This window comes from Mauremys mutica, chromosome 12 (genome assembly GCF_020497125.1).
Source record: "Mauremys mutica isolate MM-2020 ecotype Southern chromosome 12, ASM2049712v1, whole genome shotgun sequence".
Classification (NCBI taxonomy): domain Eukaryota; kingdom Metazoa; phylum Chordata; order Testudines; family Geoemydidae; genus Mauremys; species Mauremys mutica.
The window spans coordinates 74,534,338-74,551,817 of NC_059083.1; the positions used below are offsets into that span (position 1 = coordinate 74,534,338).

At 45.4% G+C, this 17,480-nt stretch overlaps 1 protein-coding gene across 6 annotated transcripts in view; it reads left to right on the plus strand.

The window, feature by feature from the left end:
• The window catches only part of RHBDL3 (rhomboid like 3), a 118,954-nt gene that overhangs the window by 71,918 nt on the left and 29,556 nt on the right, over nucleotides 1-17,480 (plus strand). For 5 of the 6 annotated variants that reach the window (XM_044983724.1, XM_044983726.1, XM_044983729.1 and 2 more), the window contains 2 exons: nucleotides 12,054-12,278; nucleotides 13,195-13,343. In XM_044983724.1, the coding sequence (XP_044839659.1) occupies nucleotides 12,054-12,278; nucleotides 13,195-13,343 (374 nt within the window). The remainder of the gene's footprint in view (nucleotides 1-12,053; nucleotides 12,279-13,194; nucleotides 13,344-17,480) is intronic. The other variant, XM_044983727.1, reaches the window with a different exon arrangement.

Genomic DNA, 17,480 nt, shown 5'->3' on the forward strand with positions numbered 1-17,480 from the left:
CCCCGAATTATTGTCGTCGGGCCTGCTGCCGTACAGTATCTTGATCTGCTTCCTACAAGATCATTGTTCAGCGATGCAGTGTCCATGGTGTGTGTGACACTTGGTTATTATACTTAGTCAGACTTGGTTTGAGAATCACAAGCGGGGGAGGGGTTCTGTATCAGTGAAAAGCTGCTAATAAAAAAAGGAGAAAACATTAGATTTAATCTATTGACTTTTTTGGTGGATCAACTATCACCATGATGATTTTATTATCTTTGATGGGATGAGCTTTTAAGGAGTTGCATACCATATCCCGTCTGCAAGATAATGGGGAGTGGGGAATGATTTAAGCCCTCTTCTTTTTTTTTTTTAATGGTACTTGGGAATATTTTGTAGCGCAGTCATGAAAAGGCTATAAATCATATCTCCAGTTTCCTACTATCTGACTTCCTGGGGTCTGTGCTTCTATTTAAATAGGCTGATAGTCTGTACGGAAGGATTATATAAACGTTGCACTGCAGTCACTGGGTGTAATACGACAGCGCAATAAACCCCAAATCTGTGATTATAGGGGCACTGCCAAGTAAACCCCAAGGTTGCCCAAATGAGTCACGTCTCCGATGAAGTCTTACCCTAGACACTAAACCACCATTCCCTTTCCAATAACCATTTTATGTATAAAAGACCTTTGCTGTAAAAACTGGAATCTGTATCTTCACAGTTTCCCCAGCCAGGTGCAATTTCCATTGGGCGGATCTTCTCGTTCTTTCTAACCTGCAAATATTCAGTGTAGAAAACACTCAGGTTTTTTAGCCCAGTATCTTCTCTCCTTTGCGCTCTCTGAATGATACCTGCTGGAGAAAGGCAGCCTCTGGCACCATCCCTCAACCCAGCTTAATTATTAACTTCATGGCTGACTGTGACAGGGTCGGGCCAGATGGCTACAGGTGAGTGATGGCAGATATATTAGCCCCAGATTAAGCAGGTCCCTTTCCCCTGAGTAAAGTAACAGGGGTGGTTCCAGAACACTCAGGAACTTGCTGGAACCAATTAAGGCAGGCAGGCTAATTAGGACACCTGGAGCCAATTAAGAAGCTGCTAGAATCAATTAAGACAGGCAGACTAATCAGGGCACCTGGTTTTAAAAGGACCTCACTTCAGTCAGTGAGGGGCATGCAAGGAGCTGAGAGTGAGAGGGTGTGCTGCTGGAGGACTAAGGTGTACAAATGCTATCTGGCATCAGGAAGAAGGTCCTGTGGTGAGGATAAAGAAGGTGTTGTGAAGAGGCCATGGGGAAGTAGCCCAGGGAGTTGTAGCTGTCACAAGAAACACTGTAGACAGCTGTGATCCACAGGGCCCTGGGCTGGAACCCGGAGCAGAGGGTGCGCCTGGGTTCCCCCCCAACTCCCTATTGGATACAGGAGGAGCTGTCCTGGACTGTGGGTCACACCAGAGGGGAATTCCCTGGCCTGTCCCCCGACCCACTAGGTGGATCAGCAGAGACTGCGGAGATTGTTCTCTTTGCATTTCCCCCTGCTGGCCAGCGATGAGGTTAGCTGAGTGAATGGCAGGTTTGAGCCACTAGCAAACGTGGCCAAACTGAGAGCTGCCGTGAATCTGAGGTGAGCAAATTCTCCAGTAAGCACAGGGCCCACCAAGGCAGAGGAGGACCTTTGTCACATGACCTTCAGCTCCACCATGCAAAAGCACTTAAATCACTCTATTTCTCTTTGGCTGTCTTGCTGGCTGGGAATACAGAACTCCTGGGTTCTACTCCTGACTAACATCCAGAGCTAGTAAATATTGGGGGGTGGAGGGGAAAGAGGAGAAAGAGTTTTGGAAGGGGTATAAAACCTCATGTTTCATTTTAAGCCAATCTCTAGCTCTTAGAGGGTAGGAGAAGACTTCCTCAAGGGACAGGTGATCCCGCAATTTCCGGCTGCAAGATTTCCTGCACCTTGTTCTGCAGCATCTGGTGCTGGCCACTGTTGGAGAGGAAGATTCTGATCTAGATGGCCACACATCTGATGCAGTGTGGCAAACTTTGATCAGCCTCTCACTTCCCGTGCAGCCTTGGCAGGTCATTTAATTGTTCGGTGCTCAGTTTACCAATCTGTAAAGCAGGGCAGATACCCTGCTGGTCAGCGTGTGTGTCACATGTCCCCCCTCTGTGCCTAAGCCACAGAGAACATGGGCCTGTTACAACTTTCAGCTTGACAGCCTGACTCTTGAGCTCAAGCTGTAAAGACTCATGGAGTTAGCTCTGGAGGTCCCTGGTTCAGTCCCTGGTTCAGTCGAGCTGGTGTCTGCCACGTAAGTGAGGACCTGTCCAGGATCCAAACTGTTGGCCTTAAAAGCCCGGGATAATCTTCCTCTGTCTAGAGGATGTATATAACCCACTGATCAATGTGTGTTCCTTGTTCTGCCTAAGCTAGAGGAAGTGAGTCTGTCACAGCCTGCACAGCACAGGGGACAGTGTAACAAACATTGATAGGTGAGTCTCAAATACTGTCCTCCTATTTGGATGGGGTGGGGAGGCATCAGTCACGTGGTGGTGAACCTACAGCACTGGGAGATACTTGCGGGAAGAGATTATACTGTTTACTGAAGGACCTATCAGGGGGAATTTTTAAAGACACCAGTGACAAGTAGGCACCCAACCTTTATCGAAACTTATAATGGGAGTTGTTAAAATTCTGTATATGGGGAAGATTTTCAGTGGTAGTGAGCCCCATTGCCACATAATGCTTAGTGCGTGATTCGTACGTTAGGGCCTGTCTACATTAAGGAAATTTGCACCAACATGGTTATGCCAATATAGCTAAGGCACAAACCAATGTAGACACACTGCACCACTGTAAAAGGGGCTTGAACTTACCAGAGCCGGCCTCACTGATGCAAACTTCACAGTGCATTAATGTGGTGTGTTTACATTAGGGAGTTTGTGTTTGTGTAACAGCACTGGTGCAGTTAATCCGGTGCACATTTCCCCAGCATAGACGGAGCGTAAGGTTGATGGGTTGGGGCAAGGGAGGAGGGAGGTATAAAGTGAGGAACATGTTTGTAGTCAATGGTGGTAATTCGTGACAAGCTCTTGTCTGCACAAACAGGACAAGATGCCTTGGTCAGGAATAACATGATATCTTGAGGGGGAGAAGCTGAGCAAACAGAGCTACTCTCTGTGGCACTTGAAAACCCTGGTTCATTCATGTGAATCCCTTACAGTACTTATATGCCAAGTTCTTCCTCTGAAGAAGAGGAGTTCAGTGGAGATGCACCACATGCTGACCCATCACAGGGCCCTATCCATATGGCCATCCTTAAACAAGTAAATTGTAACAATTTTGTGTGGATTGCCTTCCCATTGGTATCATCTCACTAGAATCTTGTCGCATGTCATTGCTGACCCACAAAGTGCTGCATGCATCCCATTAGATGAGCTGTCATGGGCCATGCCAGGATTTTGAAATCTAACAACTGGGATACAAGAGGTGCTGTCTGAGCACACTCAGCTTGTGTGTAATTTTAAGCCCATCTGATACATGGTGTATGCACCAGTAGACGAGAGAATGTTCTCTCCAGTGAAATAGTCTAGCAACTAATCATTACGCTTATTAGAGTGGAACTTGGCATAGGAATTTCCATCCTAAGCCATGATTTCTCAGCTGTTTCAAATCACTTATGGCTGAAACTTGATACATGAGATGTCAAGTTAAATGGCCATTTTAATTTATATATATGTATAATATTATGAAATGGTATAAATACATTTTAAAAACATTCAATCACTTCAGAAAATTAAATCTGGGCTCTTTTCAGCTCAGACATCTCCACGCCTCCTTCCCAGCAGCTAAACCAAAAGTGAAAGGTCGCAAGTTTCTGGTGTGTCAGTTGGTCTTGGTGTTTTGGAGGGAGAGAGAGATTTGAACAGAGACATTAGGCTCCCATGCTACAAGCATTATACACTTGATTAACTTTGAAACCAGTGTGGCTACTTATGGTAGTAAAGTTAAGCACATGTGTAAGTATTTGTGGGAGCGGGCCGAAGAGTTGTATAGAACGTGTTTTCTCTTGCTATATGCCTGTAGCCAGGCTACAGCATTGCTGTAATGTAATTGGCGCCGAAGGCTGTGAAAGCCAGAAGGGGCTACACCGTGACTGCTAGAATTTACTGGGAATGCAGTTACTGGTATCCCTCCATTCAGCAGTGTTGAGATGCTTCACTTCCTGTCATTGCCCCATGAGCAACACGACTTACCATCTGAAATTGACTCTCCTAAGCTGGGGGGACATGATGGTCTGAAATATTCATTGATCCAAGGCCAGAAGGGCCACTGTGATCATATAGGCTGTTCTCCCATGGAACACGAGCCATAGAACTCCCCCATTAGTAATAGTTTCCTGAAAAAAATCCTTTACATTAGAAATAATATTTGAAGTGTATAAATTCCAAGGTAGGAGAGGAATTATTTGGGTGCAGTTCAAAGGGGTGGAATTATGTGCTGAAAAGAGAAACATTAGGAGAAGCATTGAGAGTGAGACCTACCAGCTGGGTAGGTCTCTCTCAAGGGAAGTGTGGACGTTCTAGAGCTTGGGACATTTAAAATTAGTGCAGACAAAGTACTGAACAGAGAACAATCCTGCACTGGCTGGGAGCTGGACTGGATAATTGATTAGATCTTCTCCATCTGTAATTTCTATGATTCTTCAAATTAAAAATCCACTGCCAGGTTAAAGAAAAGACCTTAAAGACGACTGTTTTTTCCTTTGTGACAGTGGAGGCTCTCCAGGAAGGTCCTGTGTTAATATGAAAAGGAGGAGGATGTGAAGCAAATGCGGGAAATGAAATTGATGTTGAGCTGTGTGCTTTGGAGAGAGCCTACGCATATCCACTGTAGAGCTTTGTGGAAGTGTGGGATGAGGGAAGGAAATAAGTGTGAATCTTGAAAGCCAAATTCATTAGAAATACAGCATTTATAAGTAAAGTGGATTGTAAAACTGAATCTGATGGAGGCTTTTAAAAGGCCTCCGTTAACCTCTATTAGTGGTTTGTCTCTAGGAGAATCATATGGGGCGGGGAGGCTGAGCAAATTGCATGTCACAGTGTATTGGATGTGTTAAAAGTAGCCAGGGGCAAACCTCAAAGTTTAGGCTCAGTGGGCAAAAGTTGACAATTTTCCAAGCCTCCTAGGGGCAGAAAATTGGGCTGAAAGCAGCCTCTTTGTGGTATTTTGGGAATACTCTACGGGAGTGTGCTCCTCAGAAGTCAGGGGACTGGCACAGCTGCCCCTGCAGAGATCCTTTCTTTGGAAGAGCTGCATTAGTAAATTACTAGCTGCGAAGGGGATGCACCATAGTTGTGATATTAAATGTATATGTCAGAGTTCTTTCTCCCTTTTCTCTGGGATGGTCCCCTAATAGCAGAGCCACTGCTGGTGAGATGTGGGTCTCCTGAACCTCTAAGATTCAGTTTGCATTTCGGATAAAGGTTCAGGGTGGGAGGGAATGTCCTATTTGAGGTGAAGTAGTTCGTTGATCCCTAGTTAAAGGGATTTTTCTAATAGATTTCAGCAGAGATGGGAGACAATGGGCAGGTGTCTGTAGAGACAAGAACATTATGGGTCAAAAGACTTCAGCAGCTCCCATTTAGGCACCTAATGAAGTGGGTCTGATTTTTCAAAATGCTCTGTATCCAGAAGCTCCCATTGCCATTGTGGATCTTGTGGAAAAACTGCATCTAATCTAATATTTTGATGCTTCCAGATTTTCAAGATCAGGTTGACCCAAAGCTCTCGATCTGAAGTCATGGGGAAGTTGGTTCTAGACTGGAATGGTGCATTGGCCCCTCCTTACAATGGCTTGAGGGTTTGGACACCCTTGATCTTAGAAACAGTTCAGATCCAGCTCCTAATGGGCATAATTAGTCCCTTCTCTAGAACGGACTCAACCCTACACCCCAGATGTTGAGCACTCTGAAAGTGGGGAGACATTCAGAGCTAAACTCGGGGCTCCGTTTTGTCTGGGATGTTTATACCATGAGGAACCCACTTGCCATCAGAGGTGAGCTGTGTGCCTATAGGTTCAGAGCTCTGCCATCATTACAGGCCTGTGCCCACTTGGCCGTTTGACAAAGGAGGTTTCTTTCTCCCTTGCATCCTGAATAATAGAGAGCCATTTAGAGGAGACTGAGCCCTAAATGAGTGTGTGGCTTTTGTTCCTTTTTCATATAATGCTTTATATACCCATTTGCCTGCAGCTTTAATATCATGCTCATTAAAGAAGCTGCAGATCAGTTGCACGAAGAGAGGATGGAGTGGCCTGCCCTGTGTTTTTGGATCTGCAATAACGTGTGAGCCAACAATGGACTCAGTGTTCTTTCAGCTGGTGATTAAATGCTTGGCTCATAAATACCAATATTATATAACCTCCAAAATCAAGTAAGTAAATTGTGACCATATGGGAAGCTCTGTTTGGGAAGATTGGATTCTTCCAAAGAAAAAACAGGCTTTTCATCCAGCCTCAGTCCAAGCAGATATAGTTACTTTATCTGCTATTTGTCTGTCTGTCTCTACTGCCCTGGGTCCCAGCCTTCTCAGGGGACTGAACAAGTTCATGAAATTAATGTCTGATCCAAAGTCTTCCCATTTACTTCAGTGGAGTTTGGATCATGTCCTGAGACTTCTGCTGTATCCCCAGTCCATGGCCCTGGATCTTGGGAGCTCTATTGTGCACTGGAGCATTTGCACTTGACTGGGCCATGCTTATAATCAGGGTCCAGCATGAAGACTCTTTATCTCGGGGCCTGATCCGAACAGGGGCTCAGTACACACAACCAGCCCCCTCCAGCAGAAGTCAAATTCCCGGCAGTAGGAATCTTGCCATTTTGCATCCTCCCCAAGCCCCGCTCCCCAAGCGCTTTTCCTTCTCTGTCTCCCTCCTCCATTGAAAATTGCAGCCCAGTGTCTTTCATCACAATCTGCATCCTTGAAATGCTGTTAAATGCCTTTCTAGTACAGCCAGCAACAGGAGAGGAAAGGGATGATAAGTAATGGATAACGGAACTGTTTACAACTGAGATTTGATTGAGAGGCAGGGAGATACCTGTGGCAGTAGCAGCAGAGGAGAGAAGGCTTTCATGCCAGTAGCAGTGAGATTGTAGGAAAAGACTGCTAGATGATGAGCAATGGATGTGGGAACTAAGAAGAGGCAGGGGGCCTGACTCCACACTGCCCTGCATCTTGTGTGGTCATTTGCTGCCTGTGCAGAATGGATGTAAAGTGCTACTGTTGTGATTTGGTAGCATTGCACACCCACTCCACCAGGTGTAAATGGTGACACAAGATGCATGGCTGTGGGGAATGTGTGTTGGGCTGGAACAAGTCCACACCAAGAGCAGGCAAACAAGTTGCACAAAGGCAGGTTCCTAGAATGGTGAAACTGCATCAGGCACCTGGGAAGGGATGTGCTGCCAGTCCCTACTTCCAGTCAAAGTGGTCAGCTCACCCAGGGGCGGCTCTAGGAATCCCGCCGCCCCAAGCAGGGCGGCGCGCCGCGGGGGGCGCTCTGGCGGTGCCGGTCCCGCGGCTCCCGGGGGACCTCTGGCAGACGTGCCTGCGGAGGTTCCACTGTCCCGCGGTTCCGGTGGAGCATCCGCAGGCATGCCTGCAGGAGATCCACCTGAGCCGCAGGACCAGCGAACCCTCCGCAGTCATGCCTGCGGGAGGTCCCCCGAAGCCGCGGCTCCGGTGGACCTCCCGCAGGCATGACTGCGGAAGGTCCGCCGGAGCCGGCTGCCGCCCTGCCGGCAAAATGCCGCCCCAAGTCTCCATTCATCTCTCTGGAGTAGTAGTTTTATACCCAGAGAGCTGGGAGAAGATCCATTGGAGAGTGTCAAAGAAATATCCTTAGAGAAAGAAGAGATCTGAACGTCCTCTCCTGGGCTCTGTGATGTGCATCTTATAGCGGGGGTGGTGGTGTAAACATTTTCTCCATATTCATTAACTGAGATTCTGGGCCAGACTCATTCCTGGTGTAAAGCTGCTGATTTCAGTGGTGTGACAGCTGGGGTGAATTTGGACCCTCTGTCTGGATCCTGAGCTGTAATCAGCCATTGGAGAGGTGACACGCCACAAACCATCTTCTTACCTTACCAAATCCTTTCCAGCTCTGCCCATGAGAGTCAAGGAGTTTTACCAGAGACTTCGGTAGGAGCAGAGTTAGGCCAATGCTGAGCGCTTTATGCCACCCTTCCCGTTGTGCTTTGAAATCTTTGGCTGGGCAGTGCTGTATGATTAATTGGATTAATACTAGTGCACAGCAGGACTTCTGAATTCACATTTCTGTGTTGAATGCAACTGTATCCTTGTCACACTTGGGAATGATATGCCAGTAAAGCAATGATGAAATGAGTCCATATTCCAGAGCTGAATAACAATCGCAAAAAAAAAACACCCATGGCAAAACCAATGCTGGGGCCTCTCGTGTTTCCAAACTGACATCCCTCTCCCCCCCCACACACCACTCCGCTAATCTCTACAATGGTGATATGTATTGTCAAGAGAGACTGTGATCATTTGCCAAGGGCTGGCGACACCGCTCAGTTCTAAACTCTAATTATCACTTTCTTTTGTTGAATATGGAAACGATGGTTTTCTGTTGCTGTAGGTTGATGTAACGCATTGGGTACTGGCGCATATTGCAGTAGCCAGGAAAATAAGTTGTTACCTCTCTGCTCAGTAGTGATGTGTTAGCAGCAGCGTTTGGGGATTACTAAGTTTCTCCATGCTCAACGGGCAAACACACACTTTCAGCCTGAATTACTATTTGGTTTTGATTGCAAAAAGAGTGAAGCAAGAGAGAACAGAAGTAAAGTCTCCGTGGGAGTGCGCGCACTGACAGTCTGTGTCGCTCTGAACACAAAATAGGTGCCTGCTTCTCCAGACAGTAGAGTCTGCAGAATTTTAAATGTGCTTTCCCCAGGAAACGGGGATGTGAGCACATCTCTGCCCACAGGTAATCCCTAGCTAAATACACTTCATGAACATTAAGTAAAGACTCATTTGCTGGGGCAAAAATACTGCGTGAGATTCCTGACCGCTGCTTCAGCCCCTTTATGCCAAGTAAAAGGGCTGGAGTGGCATAAAGGGGTTTGAAAAGCCTGGGATCCAGCTGGGAGGAGGATTCCTGCATCGCAGGAGCACAGCTGTAAGGATGCCTTCTGAGGACCCTTGGCAAGCTCTGGTTTAGGTTGTATTCCAGTTCCAGGTGTGGGACAGGCGGGGTGTATCGTAGGCAGAACCACGCACACAACCCTACAGAGATTCTGGGCAAATAGGACCCTAGAGTGGTCATTACATGGGAGGCCACACATGAGGTTTGAAGCCAGCTTAGCCCTCCCTCTCTTTGGGCTATCTTTGTACTCCCCCCCCCCGCCCTTTACAGGTGCAGCACAGACTCTTGCCCAAGCTGTTGACTGTCCTATTACATCACCCACATCCTTTTGCTGCACTGTGCATCTTCTACTGAACACCAGAGATGTTGAATAAGGTTGTTGGCAGTGTGCGTATTTGCTCAATGTGGTGGCCATGGCCCTTTGAGGAACCCATTGACCTGCCTGAGATTGTAAAACTTGCACCTGCCTTAGTTAGAAACACTAATAAGGGTGGAGAGAAGCAGCAGCAAAGACTTTGGCCAGCCCACGCCACTGCTTGTAGCCATTGGTGTTCTGTGGCACGAGGCATAAGAACCAGTTGACATTTTTCCTCGGAAATCTTTTATTCAGTGAAGAGCAGCTGTCTGAGCTAAACCCAAATGTCACCAAAAATAATTCACTTCAAAATTTGTTACTGAAAAATTTTGCCATGAAAACTTTCATTAAATTTTATCTGGATTTTTGAAAACAAAAATAAGTTTTTGGAAGGGAGAGGGTGGAATTTTTCTCCATTTCCTACTTTGACTCCCCAGTGAGAGTGAGGCGGAAATGGAGGGATAGTAAGAAAAGGAGAGAGAGGTTGAGGAGAGTTGTACAAGCATGGTAATGAAGGTGCAGCGACTGTGATGCTGGATCTCAAGGAGTGTGCGCAAGGCTCAAAAAACCCTGCCAGGCTACTAGGTGGTCACCCAAAATGGCCCAGTGCTCTGCATCACAGCAATTAAATACATGATGCTCACTGCAATGATCAGCGTGTTTGAAGCAGCTTGGAGCGATTACCCAACAGCCTACGCGTGCCTGAAAGCACAAGGTTCAGGCTTTGCCATCTTGAGGATATTAGGCAAAAACAAAGTGATCCAAGAACCCAGAGAGGCCAGTGCTGTTGTACTGTATTTCTTTTGTTCAGCCCTGGCACCATGCTGGAGCAGACGTTTTGGGATTATGAGGCTGCGAAAATGCAGTAAGTTAGGGGAAAGGTCCACAGCTTGGCTTTTGGCTAGCACATAGTGCTTTCTTCCCACTTCTAAGGTCAGGAGAGGGGGTGAGTTCTGCTGCACTTCGATTATGCGGGAATGTAATACTCAAGCATGAATAATAATGGGAGGCTGTAATTGCTTTGAAGGCGGGGAGCACACCCAGTTTATTGTCAGCAGCTTATCACAGGAGAATTAGAGTTGCAATGCAGAATAAGATCCAGGTGTCTCCCTTAAAAGAGCCTTTTTTCCAGCTGTAGTAACATAGCCTGGATGCTGACCGCCATACGTGCGTTGTCTGTGCTGAACATTATACTGGCATTTGTGTGATTTTTTTTTTCCTTTTTCGTTCCAGTTTTTGTAAATGCATTTTGATTGCTGGTGAGTGGTGCTAGCTCGACAGTCCTCCACCCTGGCCACAGACCAGGCCTCAGAGTAGGCAGTGGAAGTGCATGCTTCCCCTAACGCAGTGCCCTACTGACATGCTTCAAACCTGCCTGGGATGTACAGTACCTTCCTTTTTAACCTGTGTAAACTTGATTTTAAACATTAGCTTTAATAAAAGTTTTTATATTTGTCAGTGTAAAAGCCTGAGTAATGCAAAATCCACTCCCCCACCAGCTTGCTCATCCACAAATATTGTCACGTTCTAATCCCACAGAACCAAGGGTTCATCCAGCGAGAAAACTAGGCATATTATATAGCAGCTATATGATGCTGCTGTGCAACAGGTTTGTTTGAAAATACAGGCCAATTATCCCTTTACCAGGTATTTAGGGCCTGATTTTTAAGACAAGTAAGACAAAATTCCATATGCCTAATTTGTGAGTGTAAGTGCTTTTATTGTGCATGCAAATTGGGAAATTGTGTTCTCAAAAAGATAATAAGTTAATGCTGTACATATTCAATCATGGTAATTGCATATGCAAATTAGTCACACAGTTGTAAGCCCAAACTGTCTGAAAATCTGCCCCTCTATTTGTTATAGTAACAATTAAAAAACAAACAAACATTGCAAGCTTATAATAGCTAGGATTCTCTGAATATTAGTTAAATCTGTTGTCTGCTGTAGCTAGTGTGATCATTTTGGTACACAATACAAGTTTAGCATTCTCCCTTTGAAACTCTGTGTAAAACCTGCACTAGCACCAACTGCTGCAGATTAGGAACACAGTTGTTAGTGATGCGGTGCCGTAAATGTACATGTCATTTACAACAGAGAAAATGCATGTTCTGAAGGAGCTGGAAAGGTGTGAGTGTATGGATCACAGGTTGAGACACAGTGGGAATGCTTCATGATCAGGTGGGTTTTCATGAGATTTCTGAAGGTAGAAATGGAGGATGCTCAATGTATGTTAATTGACAGCTAATTCCAAAGGGAAGTGAGTTAAGAGATAGATAAGGGAGCAGGCCATCGGGAGAGGGAAGGGCTACCAGACTTTCTGACAGTCAAAGGGAGTTCATATTGCCCCAGTCAGGCGGAACTCACTGCCTCATGATAGTCACAGACTGATCTTCAGGATCCCGCTGCTCCAGCCTGGTAACACTCCTCACAGACAGTCACACTGGGCCTAGGCACAGAAGGCCCCAGCTTGGTAGTACTCTCACCTGAGAAGTCGCACTGGCCCATGGTTTGGGCTCATGTTTTTTCCCTTTTCTCTTTTTAGATGAGCAACAAAAGGTCCAATAGCTTCCGCCAAGCCATTCTGCAGGGGAACAGGAGGCTGTGCAGCAAGGCACTGCTGGAGGAGTCGGGACTAAGCCTGTCTCAGAGGCTAATTCGACACGTTGCTTATGAGACCCTGCCACGCGAGATAGACCGGAAGTGGTACTACGATAGTTACACCTGCTGTCCTCCGCCCTGGTTCATGATTGCCATCACCATTGTAGAGGCAGGTATCTTACTGTGCCACTCCTGGAAACCCCTCTCAGAGCACAAGCAAGTGTGGGGAGACTTTTACCCCACAAGAAAATGCCAATGCACCTGCCTCTCTTGAAGCCGCATTGCCCCTGGGGCCACACTCGGTGCTCATTTGGTGATCTGCGTGAATAGGCTGCAGGGTGAAACCAGCACATTCACTTTCACATTTAAATTGGAGATTTGTGGAAGTCTAGGTCATTCATCTTCTGCTTCCCACTCCATGAGCTTCTGGTATGGTACCTCTGTACAGCTTCAAAGTTCTGCTTAAGTTAGTTGTCTGTGGGCCACTAGGCAAAGAGTGGAGCCAGTGGTCCAGTCATCTGGCTGGAAAACCTAAAACCTCTTGTGCCTTTGGTTCAAATCCCCTTTAGCCTTTGAGCTAGATAAATTTGGTTTCTATGGAGCTTACTAACCCGGAGATCTTTAGAAGGAGACCATACAAAGCAAGGTTCTGCATGGATGCTGAAGACTCTGGTACCTTTCCTAAGGGGTAGGTGCTTGCCTTGTCATTCTTCAATAAAACATGGCCCTACCCTCAGCTTTCCTCAATTCCTTGCTCAGGATGACTGCATTTCAGTGGTGATGTCCAGCTGCAGTTTGTCAGGTGCCTTTGGGTCCTTTGCAGTGAAAGGTTGTATTATGTAGATTTAAAATAATGTTGTTTGTTTTTGAGGGTTTTTTAAAATGTATCTTAATTGTAGTTTGTTAGTTCCTCAGAGCAGGAACCTTGTAATCATGTGTGTTTGTAAATGCTAGTATGCTCATAGTGCTGTCTAAGCATGTTGTAATAGCTGGGGGAACCTATTACGCAAGTTGGATGTTGGATTGTAATTTATTTCAGTGGAGCGATGGTGTTCATTAACCGAGGAATCTCCCTGCTTTTCTAGGTTGCCTTTTTTCTTTACAACGGAGTGGTATTAGACAGATTTGTGCTGCAAGTCACCCATCCTTTATACCTGAAGAACTCATTAGTGTATCATCCTCAGCTCCGTGCTCAGGCTTGGAGGTACCTAACCTACATATTCATGCATGCCGGGTGAGTACTTCACAAATTTCAGAGGTTCCCCACAGCTGAGTTTCCAGAGAGAGAGCGAGATTGACTTGAAACAGTTCAGAACTGGATTTTGTAAAAGATTTTTCAGTTGCAAACGGCCATTCTGTGAAGGAGAACAAATTGCATGCTGTTGAGGGACCTGGTAAAATATTGGGCTGTTGTTCAGATGGGATACCTTCAAAGTCCTTGTACTGGAGGAAATGGCACTAGTGATTCGATAGGTGGTGCTTGTCTCTCACTACTGAGCCAGTGACCCCGACATACGTATCTGGGGCTATGTAGTTCTGCGCTTCCCCAACTGTCCATTTGCCCAATTTCCCCCAAGTACACATGGGTGGATAATGGACAAGAAATCTGCAAAAATGTAGCTGAATCTTATACCAAATTTGCCACATTTGGCTGTGAGATGAAATCTGGTCTTATGGCTAAAGTACTGGACTGGGATTCAAGAGGTCTGTGTTCTAGTCCTGACTCTGCCACAGACAGCCTGTGTGAGTTGCTTAATCCCTCTGTGCCTATAATATATAATTACTTAATAATATTTTGCTATCTTATTGTATTTGGTGGCATCTAGAGGCCCCAAATCAAGATTGGAGTCTCATTTTGCTAGGCACTGTACAAACACACACTGTGAGACAATTCTTGCCCTGAAGAGGCAACAAGACAGACAGACAATCAGAGGGGAAACTGAGGCATAGAATGAAGGGACTTGCCCAAAGTCACACAAGAAGTCTGCAAGCCAGCTGGGAACAGAATCCAAGTCTTATGAATCCCTATTCCCTGCCTCTGCCCCACAGGGGGTTTATAAGGCTTGCTTAATTGGTATTTGTGAAGTGCTCAGATGCCATAGTGATGAATGAGCACCACAGAAAAGCCTATAAATGGCTGAAATGTCCATGCTGCTTTTGTGTGTGTACGAGCCAGTAATCTCTATCTTTGCAAATGTCTGGATAGATAAGTTGTGGTTTTTCCCTAAATTTTTCATAGGAAAAATCGCCATGACAAACTTCTCTGCAATAGTTTATAATTTGAACCTTACAAGGAAATGGCTAGAGACTCTTCCTCCCTCCCTCCCTTAAATGAAAGATTAGATTTCCATTCGTCAGTGGTGCCCATTAAAATGCTGAAAAGATCCATCTGATGTTCCTAATTTGCTAGTGAATAGCTCCCTAAACATGCCTCTACTCAGCTCACAATTGGTCTTGTGCATAAGATCTCACCCAGATCTTTCAAGTAAACATCAAGTAAATTTCCTAGGAGGAGCCAGTTTTGTTCGAAAGACAGGGCAAAAAAGAAAACGTTAGAAGAAATTCCCGTGTCTCCTGCATGCCATGGCCCTCCAAAAACGGCCTTGTCCAAACACATCTCCAGCTTGAGGATGGTGAGGGTAGATGGTGGGGGGCAAAGGAAGAGACACTTCTGCTGGACAGGACACAGACCGCACATGCAAAATGTGAAGTGGAAAGGTCCATCTTTGAAGAACTCAAGTGAGGATGAGGGGAAAATTGGCCTTATAACAGAAAGTTACTCTCAACCTTAACTACTGAGCATCAGCCAAGGGCTTGTCTTCACTGTCAAAATTATACTGAGGAAAAAGGTATAATTAATGCCCATGAGGTATCCTGAGGTAAAAACTGAAGCAATGTCTACACTACTGGTGCTACAGCCGCACAGCTACGGTGCTTCAGTCGTGCTCCTATAGCGCCGTAGTGTAGACACTTCCTGCAGTGACAGAAGGGGGTTTCCTATTGCTGTAGTTAATCTGCTCCTCCGAGAGGCGGTAGCTAGGTTGAATTCTTCTATCATCCTAGTGGCATCTACAGTGCGGGTTAGTCAGTTTGTTTATGTAGCTCCAGGCTGTGGATTTTTTACACTCCTGAGCAGTGTACCTAGGTCAACCTAAATTTTAAGCATAGACTTGGCCACAGTGAAGGCTAGGCACTGTGGCTTTAGTGTGAGGTAAACTCGCTTTGGTCAGTCTCAGGCAGGCAGGGGTATGTATAGTGCTGACCTTGGCAAGTTTTCCTCACCGTAAATCTCAAGAGCCTTGATTTCACTGTGTTTTTACCTGAGAATCGCTCATGTGCATGAATTACCTTGAGGTAAAAAATGTGTAGGTCTAACTCTCCATAATACGTACTTGTATACCTTGTATATACATACACCCATGTGTATGTGTATTATACAGCTTGTACAATCAGATAAAATAGCAAACTGCTTTGGGATCCATTTGAATTAAAAGTAAGATTATTAGTGTTTAAACTTCTTTCGTTATTGTTTGCAGTATGGCTCTCTAATCCATGAAATGTCACCACTTTGCCTTAGCAAGCAGCGCTCTGGTGTTAGTCACAGACTTCGCTTGAAAAGTTTGCCAAGCTCTTAATTTACCAAGTTTACTTCACAGCCCTGGCTGGTTTCGGAGGGAGGTAATAATGAAGACAGTATCTAATGTCTAACCTTTGTAAATATTTGAGATTTATCCCAGAGAGCCTCATTACTTTTGCAATGAATTCTAAATCACGTAGATACATAACCATCAAAACCACACACAGTCCTTCTTGAATAATAAACCCTGTAGCAGTTTTTATGAGGAAGCAGCATCAATAGTTATATGGTTAAATGATCATTTATTGCTGACTTGTCTGTATTAAGACCCTTTGGTATCAGGAGAATAGATAAATCCCAAGAAGGTAATAATCTTTTTACTGTGAGCCCATTATTCCCATCTCATTTTCAAAGGGCAGGCTAATCCAGTGGTGTGGAGTCTATTGCTGTTATACCTCCTGCTGAGACTTTAACATGGTAATTTGCATTCCTTAATTTACTGCACTCATCTGCTTTTTTTAAAGTGAAAGTGACAGTCAGAAGGTGTTGGAGAAGAAGGCAGTTGCTAAGGCCAGCTGGCAGCGCTTCTAGAAAGATTCCAAAAATGCACTGTTTGGGTCTCCGTCCTGATGGAAAGAGCTTTTTAAAGAGACCTGAAAGCCAAGCCGAAGCTGTAAATTTTGCCCTTCTGCTTTCATGCAAAGCAGCTGTTGATTATTGGGGGCCCACCCATTTATAACACAGCCGTAACTAATGACTTGCATTGATTCTCAGTTCCATTTGTTTGGTCCCAGAGAAGGCTAACGTCCTAATAAATCAGTTACATTGTCATTTCAAGAATGACACATTCAGAGCTGGAGAAAGCTAATTATGTTTTATGGGTGCTTATTGACTATGGAAGCTCTGATGCTCTTAGCTTGATGGGAAAGTGGACTGAATAGGCTCACTCCTGGTAATGCTTTTAAGAACAGGCACATGTGTCAGATCCACTGAAATAGCTTTTAGAGTCCCTAACAAGAATAAGCTTTGCCTGCAAAAGCTGCCTTGCTAAAATAAGGACAGTTGCTTGGTTTGAAAATGTTGGACACTCCCCAGGATGGTTTATAAGTGTCAGCCTCTTGTTTTCCTTCTATACAAGGGCAGTGAGATGCTCTGAATCATTCCTGTGATCTCTCTTTGACTTTCGCTGGGCATTTCCAGTTAAGTGCTTGAGTCCCCTGTACCTACATGAGCAGAATGAACACAAGAAAGTGACTATGCCTAGTGGGTCCAATGTTCAGAGCAAGCAGAATAAGCACGTTCAGTTAGGTTACAGCAGGGATTCTCAAACTGGGGGTCAGGACCCCTCATGGGGTCACGAGGTTATTACATGGGGGGTCGCGAGCCGCTAGCCTCCACCCCAAACCCTGCTTCACCTCCAGCATTTATAATAATGTTACATTTATAAAAAAGTGTTTTTAATTTATAAGGGAGGTTACGCTCAGAGACTTGCATGTGAAAGGGGTTACCAGTACAAAAGTTTGAGAACCACATGGTCAGTGGTTTGAGCATTGGCCTGCTAAACCCAGGGTTGTGAGTTCAATCCTTGAGGGGGCCATTTATGGATCTGGGGCAAAAATCTGTCTGGGGATTGGTCCTGCTTTCAGAAGGGGGTTGGATTAGATGACCTCCTGAGGTCCCTTCTAACCCTGATATTCTATTATTCTAATGTCCAATAATGATAAACTGCAGAACAAATGTGGGGAAGGGTGGATTATTAGAGGAAATTAGAGAGAGGCTGATGTCTTAATAGGT